Source organism: Mya arenaria, chromosome 8 (genome assembly GCF_026914265.1).
Source record: "Mya arenaria isolate MELC-2E11 chromosome 8, ASM2691426v1".
Classification (NCBI taxonomy): Eukaryota; Metazoa; Mollusca; class Bivalvia; order Myida; family Myidae; genus Mya; species Mya arenaria.
In genome coordinates, this window is record NC_069129.1 from 62,167,556 (window position 1) to 62,178,914 (window position 11,359).

The 11,359-nt window shown below is 37.6% G+C and overlaps 2 protein-coding genes across 2 annotated transcripts; both read left to right on the plus strand.

Moving 5' to 3' along the window:
* Window positions 1–2,639: 2,639 nt before the first annotated feature.
* On the plus strand, window positions 2,640–4,971 carry LOC128243685 (vitamin D 25-hydroxylase-like). Its single transcript, XM_052961588.1, has one exon. The coding sequence runs from the start codon at window positions 2,856–2,858 to the stop codon at window positions 4,335–4,337; it is 1,482 nt and encodes a 493-aa protein (XP_052817548.1). The 5' UTR covers window positions 2,640–2,855; the 3' UTR covers window positions 4,338–4,971.
* A 1,298-nt stretch (window positions 4,972–6,269) lies between these two features.
* Window positions 6,270–10,684, plus strand: LOC128242227 (ATM interactor-like). The gene is made up of 4 exons (XM_052959315.1): window positions 6,270–6,429; window positions 6,712–6,852; window positions 7,021–7,256; window positions 7,530–10,684. The coding sequence occupies exons 1-4, from the start codon at window positions 6,277–6,279 to the stop codon at window positions 9,550–9,552; spliced, it is 2,553 nt and encodes an 850-aa protein (XP_052815275.1). The 5' UTR covers window positions 6,270–6,276; the 3' UTR covers window positions 9,553–10,684.
* The last annotated feature ends 675 nt before the right edge of the window (window positions 10,685–11,359 follow it).

An 11,359-nucleotide genomic window follows, 5' to 3' on the forward strand; every position in this document is an offset into this window, starting at 1 on the left:
TTCCAGTTTATAGGAGGATTCCCTTTCTTATCCGTGTTTTATTCGTGCGTTTTGCTGTTAATATACGTAAAACATTACAGCTGTGTGAAGTTTAGATAAACATACGAATTTAGACGATGGGCACGACATTCATTTTTAAATGTCCATGTCCAATCTCGTGCTGGCACGACATTCATTTTTGAATGTCCAATGTCGTGCTGGCACGACATTCATTTTGAAAGCCCAATGTCCAATGTCCAAAGTCGCTGGCACGACTTTCATTCTTGAGTGTCCAATGTCCAATGATGTATGTTTCGCTATTTTCACACAGCTAAATATTACAAACTCTATTATACAAGCATTATTTCAGGTATTTTTCAGAGTCTGATTTTAATTGAAATCTGGAACTTTTGTTTATGATATTTAACTCCACATTCGAAGATATAGAGAAAAGCTCCATTACAGATAAAATTTGTTTACATTAATTATTTTCAATCACAATATGTATAACGATGATTTGTTTACAAGTATGGTGATGGTATACAAGTATTGTTATGCTATACAAGTATGGTGATGGTATACAAGTATGGTGATGGTATACAAGTATTGTTATGCTATACAAGTATGGTGATGGTATACAAGTATGGTGATGGTATACGAGTATGGTGATGGTATACGAGTATGGTGATGGTATACAAGTATGGTGATGGTATACAAGTATGGTGATGGTATACAAGTATGGTGATGGTATACAAGTATGGTGATGGTATACAAGTATGGTGATGGTATACAAGTATGGTGATGGTATACGAGTATGGTGATGGTATACGAGTATGGTGATGGTATACAAGTATGGTGATGGTATACAAGTATGGTGATGGTATACGAGTATGGTGATTTTTTTTGGGCTTTTAACAATACCGGTGATGCTTATACTGATTGTGTAGATAATCTTATATTATATTTTTAGCATATAATTCATAGACTGTAGTCCTTTTGTAACTTAAAAATGTCAAGAAACATTTGCCTAATAAACGAATAAAAAATATTTTCTGACCCACCTACATTATTTCTTTGGCATATAACCGGAAACAAACATGCTATTTTGTACGCCTGATGCTATACAAACGGATGACATTGAAGCCCTTGCATAACAATTGCGTTGCCACTAGTAAGATACGTAGACAGTTCAATACATAATATCATTAAATGTACCAAAGGCGTCTTATTGTACTGAGTTAACATCATAATTATATAGATGTATCAATACTCGATGTTCCGTATAAGGGTATATCTAACGTCTGACATTAAACATTATGGTGCTGTGTGTGGAAAGACGCTAACAGTTTGTGGATGGTGATGTTGTTGAGTTTATAAAGGTCTGTCCTGGCCTCATAATGGCTGTGGTATAATGGCTTGACCCCGTCACATCCCCAAGTCTCAAAAAAAATTGGAAGCCATAAAGGGAGTTTTACCCCCATCAGTTTGATGCAATATTAATCTAGTCCAAACTAGTTATAATTTAGATATTTGATATAAAATGTATTCGAGAAACCGTTAACATGTTAGAATGGTATGTTTTAAAGGATGAACAAGACTCGCGGTCAGTTCATTGACTCGCAACACTTTATTGCCAATGAACTGACCACGAGTCTTGCTCATATATATATGAACTGACCAATTTGATGTCGATGCCCGACTATTGCCTTATTATTTAAATATTGGAACATCTTTAAGACTAGAGGGTGCGTTGACATTATTTGTTTTCACTACATGTTAATTTAATGTTCATGTACACATATAGAGAGAAATCAATGCTAATTCGTATTGGGATTTTATTTTTATCATTATGCTGTTGTTGGTGTATTTTTTATTCCGGCCCGCGCATTTTAATATGCCTGTGCGGGATATTAATAATACGAAATATCCTTTCTAGACATAGACATGTATCCCCTGGTCCTGTGTCTATCAGGGGGTTATTATATGTATTTTTATTTGTTTAATATATGTATGTTAATGAATTAGGACAACATGTAGGATCACAATCTGTATGTTGTTGTTTTTTCAAACATGACCAAAAGTGTTATAAGAAAATTTATCATCATAGACTTCAAATAGTACTATGGATGTGTACACCGAGTATGTATACATATAATGGTTTAAAGTAGTAGAATTGTTATCATTTCATGGACTATTTTAATATGTATTTTATGCCAGATCTGCTTGCCCGAGGCGAACGGTCAGCAGTTTCTTGTTGTTATTGTTGTTGCTGCTGTTGTTGTTGTTGTTGTTGTTGTTGAATGGCCAATGGTAAGATGCCGATTTGCCAATAAAAACTTGTACTTGTTGTTATTTCAACCATATATAAGATTCTTTCTGTTTATGAGCTGCTGACATCTGCATGCGTACTCCATCACATTTAAGCTAACAAATATATTATAGAACCCTGGCGTCTCATCACATTCCTCATACTTGTTTTCACCAGTATGACATTAGAGAGTGATGTTGATGGAAATGATGCGTCACCATGGTAGCACGCTTTTTGACAACGACATTTTCTGATAATCAATACTTCTATAGTCTGCCTAAGCATAAAGAAGTTCCGCATGAAAACACATATGAAATGTTTACAGCTCTATTCACAAACAGGTCCACAAGTACATAATAATGTATTGAAATACATGCGAACTATTTTAAAATAGGTGAAATAAGTGCGATCATAATATGGAGTGCACATTGGTATTATAAAACTGCTGTTTATATTCTTTACGACGATCATTGTAAATTTATAACTTTACAATGCGTTTACCCGGAGGAGTGAACTCAAGTCTTTATATATAGTGTCTTCAGAGAGGATTCGATACTGGCAGTGAGGCATGGACGTTCAGGACATAACTACCGTGTTGGTATTCCTTGTTACCTTCCTGCTTGCGTACCTGGCCACCAGGCGGCGGCGCGGCGTTCCGCCGGGGCCCCCGCTTTTTCCGATCGTGGGAAACCTTCCGCAGCTGGCCTCCAGAGACGTCCTAGGTCGGCTGAATGGATTCCGTAAAACATATGGGGACATTTTCGCATTGTATGTAGGCAGTGAATTAACAATATTCTTGAACGGCTACGATGCGTTATACAAGACGTTGGTTAAGAACGGGACTCTGTTTAACGCACGTCCGCGGTCGGGATTTGATGCACTGGTCGTGAAAAACCCGGGAATCATCATGGCACATGACCAGCTGTGGAAAGAACAAAGACAGTTCATACAAGCAGCTATCCATCGGGTGTGCATGAACAACAGCGGGGAGGCTCTTGAGAATTTAGTGCATAGGGAGGTGGACGCTCTTGTTGAAGAAATTGGAGAAATCGACGGCCAGTTTGATATTAAAGATTTCATAAATGTTGCAATAGCTAACGTGACCTGCACATTTCTTTATGGTACGAGGTTCAATTTTGGGGACAGTGGGATTTTGCGCGCAATGTCGACATTACGTGACAGTACGGAAGATACAATGACTGTCACCACGTTATGTAACTGTTTCCCCGCTCTAGGTAAACTACCGTTCGATATCGTTGGTGCAAAGAAAATTATCGTACGGTACCACAAGGTTGTGGACTATTTGAGACAATTTCTCCCCAAATCAGAGGAAGAAGAGACAAAGGGTGAACCGACCGTAGCGAACATGTACCTGGATAAGGTAGTGGAGTGCGTGCGGGATGGCAGAAAGAATACTTTCACGCACCAGCAGATGGAGATAACCCTTTTCGACATGTTTGGTGCTGGTACGGAGACTTCCGCTAATACGATCCGTTGGGGTCTGCTCTACCTCACACAGAACCTGGACGTGCAGGAGCGCATGTTCCATGAGATATCCGGCGTCCTAGGAAACAAGCAGCCGTCGTATGCTGTTCGAAACCAGCTACCGTACTCTCACGCGGTACAGCTCGAGGTTTTGAGATGTCGAACCGTCGCACCGCTCGGTGTACCTCACTCGGTGAGACGCGACGCGATTATAGACGGCTTCCTGTTTCCAGAGAACTGCACGGTCATGACGAACCTACACTCCGTTAACGTGGATTCAAACCTCTGGCAGGACCCGGATCTCTTCCACCCGGAGAGGTTTCTGAACGAAGCTCTGGATGAGGTCATCGTGCCCAAACATTTCATTCCATTCTCCGTTGGGCCGCGGTCATGTCTCGGGGAAACTATCGCCAGAGTCGAGATTTTCATATTTCTCGTTACGCTTGTGCAGCATTTCAAAATTCTGCCAGTAAAAGAAGGGTTTTCTCCTGATATGAATGGGTCCTTAGGGTTAACTTGGGCCCCAGAAAACTTTAAGATTATAATTGAAAAACGAAAACACTGACTTTCATATATTAGACATTTTTCGAAAGTTTTTTAAATGAGATTTTTTTTATTGACATTACGGCGATTGTATAATCATGCAGTCATGTTATGTTATTTCTTTTTATTATGTTACAAGTTTCTTGTAAATAGAACTGTCACCTTTATAACGAAATTTTAAATAGCCCAGGGAAGGATCCAGGATTTTGACGTTAGAGGGGCGTAACTGAGGGGCGTAACATTTTGACCTGCACCCCTCCCTTATCTTAAATCGAAATATATATGGTTCAAAGTGTTGGTACGGGGATTTGGGGGTACTCCTCCATTTTTATTAACAATATCCAGTCCTAAATGGTGCATTTTGTGCGCATTTACTTTGAATCCTATTTGTCTCCTCTTTTGAAATTAAAAGTAATTTTGGACGATTTTGACGCGTTGTATTCACTGAATCCGCTAGTGAATACGTATTGTTTACTTTCTGGAATAGACACAATAGCTTATGATGTAAATACGGTATTGTATGCTGAGAGAGATATACCTTGCATAGATCCATACATGTACAGAATGTGTATTACATACCAGTCAAAAGACATTTACAAATAGTTATGGCAAATTTGATTTTATACACGTTTTTACTATTTTGTGAAAAAAAATGAACTCACCATGCATTGCTTGTTGTGTTTGCTTTAAAATTGCTACCTGTTACCATAATACATTGTGAAATGCAGATACTTCACGCAATCTTAAAGATGCACTTAATCGGTGTCTAAATGATTTATTGAAACTTAGTATTGGATACTCAGAAATATGTATGTTGGCAAAGAAGGTTTTAGTGCGTCGGCCTTAGAACATACATGTACTGGCAGCCCTGATAGCTAAGTAGTAGATGGCTCGCTTTGGTGCGAAAAGTCGTGGGTTAAAAACCCCGCCGCGTCAAAAAGAAAGACGTTCGAATATGGAACTAGTAGCTTCCTTGTATAGCGATTGGCATTAAAATGGTAGTACATGGAAAATAGTACACCCAGTACACGTTTAACCCAGGAAAGTTGTATACCGTGTATCGGTGCGTTACACCGCGCACCTCTGCTAGTATCTGGATTTGACTGGGAATTGCGTTTACTTCTATTTTATGTCAATTATAGCATTAAAACACAATCTGATTCTCGATGGCGTCACGGCGGGGTCAAACCCCACAAGCACGGGCAGATTGTCATACACTCAAAAAACAGAACAAAACTTGACATGTACGAAGTAGAAATGGCCATCGTCGTCATTGTGTTGTTACAAGAAATAAGAATCTGTATTTAAAGTCGGGTATTGTCAGTATATGATTACAAGAAACATGAGTCAAGGAGCTATTTTCCGACATATACTAATTAGTTTATTTATTAAAATAACACTCTTATCAAAAATCAATACATACACATGTATAACAAACATAAATCTTGAGTGATGAACCTTTAACTACTTACTTAATAATGCATTTATGGAAAATATTGATTACTGATAACAAAATTGTAACCGTGTATTTAATAGCTGAAAACGCAAAAATATTAAATGATTGGTGAGTGATAAAAGATTGAATGTAATCTACTATCGTCTCATAAGGTAGAAATGCCATGTTTTCTGCATCTTTCTTTCAAATTAAACTCGGTATCCTTCATAAGAACCAATGTTTTCGACAGTTTTTCATTATTTTGGGTATATTAAAACAATTGTATTCATTGTGGTAAATCTTATTTGGGAGTAAGAGTGCATCTTTAAGGTCATGCTTATTCGATGCAGTATCGACGTTTGTTTGATGTCATGTTGAAGAAAAATTATATCTTATACACATTAAAAGATATAATTTTTCTTCAACATGACTCTTTAATGAGACCGTTTTCGTGTTTACCGCTATGACTAAATTTTTATCAGATGGCGCTTAGTAAAGCAAGCGTTTTGTATGATTCAGAGTGAAAATGACAGAAAGTGTTGTCACAGTTGTTCCAACTATTCGGCAACTTTTGACGACAGTTAAGGATGTTAAATGCACAGTTGACGGGTGCAACAAAATATTCTGTCATACTGGCGCTTTGCATATGCATTTAACAAAATCACACCGGCAGATTCATGTTAGCAGTTTTATATTTTTGTTTCCATACTTCCTTCATTGTCTAGAGACCAAATCATGACAACACGGACCTATAAACCAGGTTCATGGTTTAAAAGTCCGTGACGGGAAAAACTGAAGAAGAGTTTATTTTGCTAATGTTGCTGATCATAAACATGGGTTTTTTCATTAAAATAGCCTGCAAAAGATACACTTTTTATTACCTTTTTGTTATTTGGCAGGTTGCCATTTCTGTTTTCTATTATGATAATATATTTACTTAAGATAAATGATTTTTTTACAGAATGAACGTGATGGACGTCTGTTTCACAAAAGGAAAGCATCATCTGGTGACAGTCTGGTCCACTACAATTGTCCAGTCGATCCTTGTGTCTACAACAAGGGGTCCAAAAAGTTTTTTTCAACATTTGCCCTTGTAAAGCAGGTATGTTTACATCCTCCTGCTTGAAACAATCAATACTCAAGGACAGCTGATGATAATAATTTGATTTATCTGACTATCCCTTCCTACATTATTGATTCCGTAACAATTGCTATGGAATAATCAATAAAGATTGTATTTTAATGTTCTTAAATGATCATATCGTTGCAGCACTACAGGAGAGTGCATGCAGAGCGCAATTATGTCTGTACAAAATGTGCATCAAGTTTCTGTCAGGATTATGACCTCCAGAAACATTGGGCCAAGTGTGGGGTAATGTACCAGTGTGGATCCTGTTCTGTGGACTACACAACAAAGGAGGCCCTCCTCATGCACTGCAAGACAGAGAAACATGTTTACCCTGCTGAATACCAGAGACAGAAAAAGGTGGAGGCCAATATAAAAAAGTGGGTTTGATTCCAAAAAGCATTATACTAAAAATAAAAGATAGTTTCTTAAATGATCTTATCGTATTTTATTTTGAAATACACTAAATCCATTAGTCATTACATACAATGTTTACCACTATCTATATAAATATAGAGCAATTCTTAATAAAAGAATAAAGAATTAAATAATCTGATTTGAATGTGCTGGGCCATATGGATGTGCACATTTTTAACAATTAAGATTTTTACTTTAAAGGCTTGTAAAGTGTCCTTTGTTTTTCTAACTTACAGACCTAAGAATCAGCCACAGGAAAGTAGTCCAGCAGTTATCACTATTACCCAGACACCCATCATTGTAATTCCCTCGAACGCTTTACAGACTTCTTTTGAACAAAACAATTCAAGAAATATCTTAGAAGTTGACCATTCCTCGTCTTCTAAAATGACAATTCCAGAAAATAGCCATACAAACATTTTGTCTGATAGAAATGATGCTCTTGTTCAAACAGATATTTATGGGGTTGAAACTTTGAATTTGAGCTCCACAAATGATCATAGTAATTCAGATAATTTTAATGCGTGCAATAGTCCCCATGTTTCAAATCCACAACAGTACTCTGTGATAGATAGACCAGTAAAATCACCAGGAAGACGACAGGGACAGATAAAGCGGAGAAGTGTTGGGGGACGAGACATGAACCCAGGTTCTCCACGAAGGAAAAAGCTGAAGTCTACTACAGGAATGCAGACATCGGTTAGCTTGACTAGGAAAAAGGCTGCAGCTGTGGTGATTAGTACACAAACGCCAGGAGATTTTATCCTGCAAACTGCCATGAAGCAAGCAGATATTAAAATACAGAAAAGAACAATAGGGTCTCAAGTAACTCCAAAGAAGGCCAACTCACAGGGCCAAAGTCAGCTGAAGTCTAGTGAGATTCAGACTTTCATATCTGGGTTCAGGCCTCAACTTGTAGATTCCAGCAGTCAGGTCCAACAGAAAAATATTTTATCTGAAGTGATGGCCCAGAACATGTCTGAACAGGAGACCATGACTGAACTGCCCCTGACAGCTGCCACTCAGACCCCACAGTCATACTTGGGAGGGGAGTCAGCCAATTATAATGTTGGAGGTGGTGGAGCTTACCATTCAAGTGTAACAGTAGATGGTCATTCAAATGAGCCTTTCTCTTACAATGGAAAGTGTCCTGTTTCTACCACAGATAGTAGTGTTCAAATATTCAGTGAAAATTTTGAAACTTCCGTCAAGTATCAAATGCCTTCATCTTTGAGACAGGAAACAAGTGATAGCCAATTATTCAAAGGTACTGCATCAAATCTAGGTGGTTCAGAGCATACTATCTCAAATTTCAGTGCAGACAATAAACTGCCAACTGATTTAAAGACTTCAGATCATGAGGTACAAGCTATGTCTGCATCAGAATTTGAAACACTGCTGCAATCCAGTGGGATATTCATTAACAACTCTGACTTATTTAAACAAACATCTTTTTCAACCGTTCAACCACATACAAATTTTATCAACTCCTCCAGACTCGACAGCCAGGCTGCCAACCTAGATTTTCTGAATATTGGAACAAGCATGACAGATATGAACACACAGACTGGTTCAGATTACAACTTATTCGATGAACTTGAGGCTGTGGATTCCAACACACAAACACCTGGGGACATGGACTTCATAGATCTTGTAATGTCCAACATGGAAACCCAGACTCTTAATGACGACGATTTAAGAAGTCTTGGTCTGATTGATACATACACAATACCGTCAACCCACACTCACAGCATGGCCATTGGGACTAGTGACTTTGAATCCAACTTCAGTTCATTTGATTCCAATCCCTTCATTGAGCATCATGCGAACAACACAGATACGTGTACGATGGGAGTAGGAACCAGTGACTTTGATAAAATGGAAGATGCTATTGCAGACGTTGGTAAAAAGAAAGCCCAGAACATGTATTATGCGTACAAACTTTCAGGTAATGAACGAAACAATGTTTCAACAGAGCTTGAAAGTGTGGCTGATTTGGATCCTTTCAAAGATAATCAAAGTAATGAAAGTGAACGCCATAAAGTAGTAGCTTCTGAAGCACAGACTGGCAGTAGTGGCACGACTGGTGGAGAGGGTGGAGATGGACTTTCACAAGCCGGTATTAACCTTGGCTCTGCTCCAAATGTGTCTGAGACCCAGACGCAGGTAGATTCTACAGACACAGGTTTCACAACCATCAATATGGAAACGCAAACAACATTTGAGGACCTACAGCAGCTTTGTGAAATGATCAAATAGACCCGCGGTCATTAAACTTGCCACTCTGATTTATTATACTCTTGCACTGATTCTGGCTTTTTGTATGTTAAGCTTGATTTGCATCTATTTGTATGCTTACTATGTAGTGTTGTCTATATGCACGGAGTTGTATTATATATATATATCCATGAACGTTGCTCCTTGTCACATGTAGTCAACATATTTGTTTTGCCATCAGTCTATATGCACGGAGTTGTATTATATATATCCATGAACGTTGCTCCTTGTCACATGTAGTCAACATATTTGTTTTGCCATCATATTTATATTACTTAGTAAATCTTATCTTGGTGACTTTTGCCCAGGTCTGATGGTTCAGGAAAACCATTGATATTGTTGTTGAAGCTCTCGTTTATTAGAGAATCTCAAACAACATTTGTAACAATGATATGGGGGAGGAAGGTTTCTATCAATCATTAACTGCTTTCAGTAGTAATGGTTTGTCTATCTTAAATATCTGATCGCACAGTAAAAACAGCAAACAAGTCTTACATAAAATCTGAGCTGTGGAGTGCGGTAGTGAGACTACTGTTAATTTCAAGCTATACATTTAGGTACAACAGATTGATTTTGCTATGTGTACAACATAGATTTTTCATTATCAAATCTCTGTTGAATGAGAATGAAGCAATAGGAAATCTGTGGTTTTGTTATTGATAATACTCTAGCCACAATTTCTCCAACAATCTTAACTCCATTATAACAGGATCAAGTTGCTGATCAATTTCCCGTAAGCTCTCTCTTTTTGCTTCCGTATTATTTGTGTAAGATTCTTATTTGGAGAGTTTTAAAGGAAATTATTTATAAGATAATCGTTATTAACAACTTTTTGTATTGTTAAATCAAGTTTTAGCAAGTATTTAGGATGGCTTGTTATGCTTCACTAGTTGTGAAAAAATTGAGGCCTAAAATTTGATATGAGATTTTCTGCTTTGTTTTAGACTTGTTACTTTCTTAGTTTGTTATGTTTAGTCTTGTACCTTTAAGGATTAGCACCCAGTTGCCTTTCAAATGTAATTTAATTACACATAGATTATGCAATAACAAATATAATTTGTTGAATGAATATAGTAAAGCTTTAAATTGTAAGAAGTGTTGTTTTATATATATCTATAATGAGGTAAGTTGATGTTTAAATGAAAGATGGACTTTAAGCAAGTTGAAATTCTGTATTCGCAGTTTCCGAAGTAAGTTTTGTTCATATGTAGATAAATATTTAGTTTTTGCTGTGTTTTTCTTTATCTATAAGATGACACACTTGATGGTTTCTTCAAGACAACTGGGAGAACAAATGTCATTGATTGAAGGTCATGGTCACTCGGAAGGAGTCAAATGTCGAAGGAACAATTTCCATCACTGTTTAACTTATGTTTAATTAACTCTGCACTTTAATCAAATGAAGGAAAGTGAGAAGCAGGGCATACACTGTTCAGGTCTGAGCTATGACATTCACAATAACACTGTCGAGACTCATATACAGATGTATTTCCTTTAGATGAACATCTCTCAGTTCTGCTTATCTGATGGCAAGTTCTCAATATTAGATATTCCGCAAAATGTCTTGCCTATCTGCAGCGCCCATCATTGTGTCATTATGGAATACACATTTCTGGGCATGCCCACACCCTGGAGGGATAGAACCAGTTCCGCTTGAGTCCTGGGCCGAGTGTCTGGTGTACGACACCTTTCTGTCCTAAAACCAGTTGCAAATACCTTTTATTTTTGTATGTGTGTGACTTCACATATGCACCTTGAACCTACTGACCTCACAATCAATATTGGTGAT

Bases quoted from the DNA above. Each gene is read 5' to 3' on its own strand.
- LOC128243685 (XM_052961588.1), top strand. From the start codon at position 2,856: ATGGACGTTCAGGACATAACTACCGTGTTGGTATTCCTTGTTACCTTC.
- LOC128242227 (XM_052959315.1), top strand. From the start codon at position 6,277: ATGACAGAAAGTGTTGTCACAGTTGTTCCAACTATTCGGCAACTTTTG. The intron at 6,430-6,711 runs GTTAGCAGTTTT...ATTTTTTTACAG, and splicing joins AATCACACCGGCAGATTCAT to AATGAACGTGATGGACGTCT. The intron at 7,257-7,529 runs GTGGGTTTGATT...TCTAACTTACAG, and splicing joins GTGGAGGCCAATATAAAAAA to ACCTAAGAATCAGCCACAGG.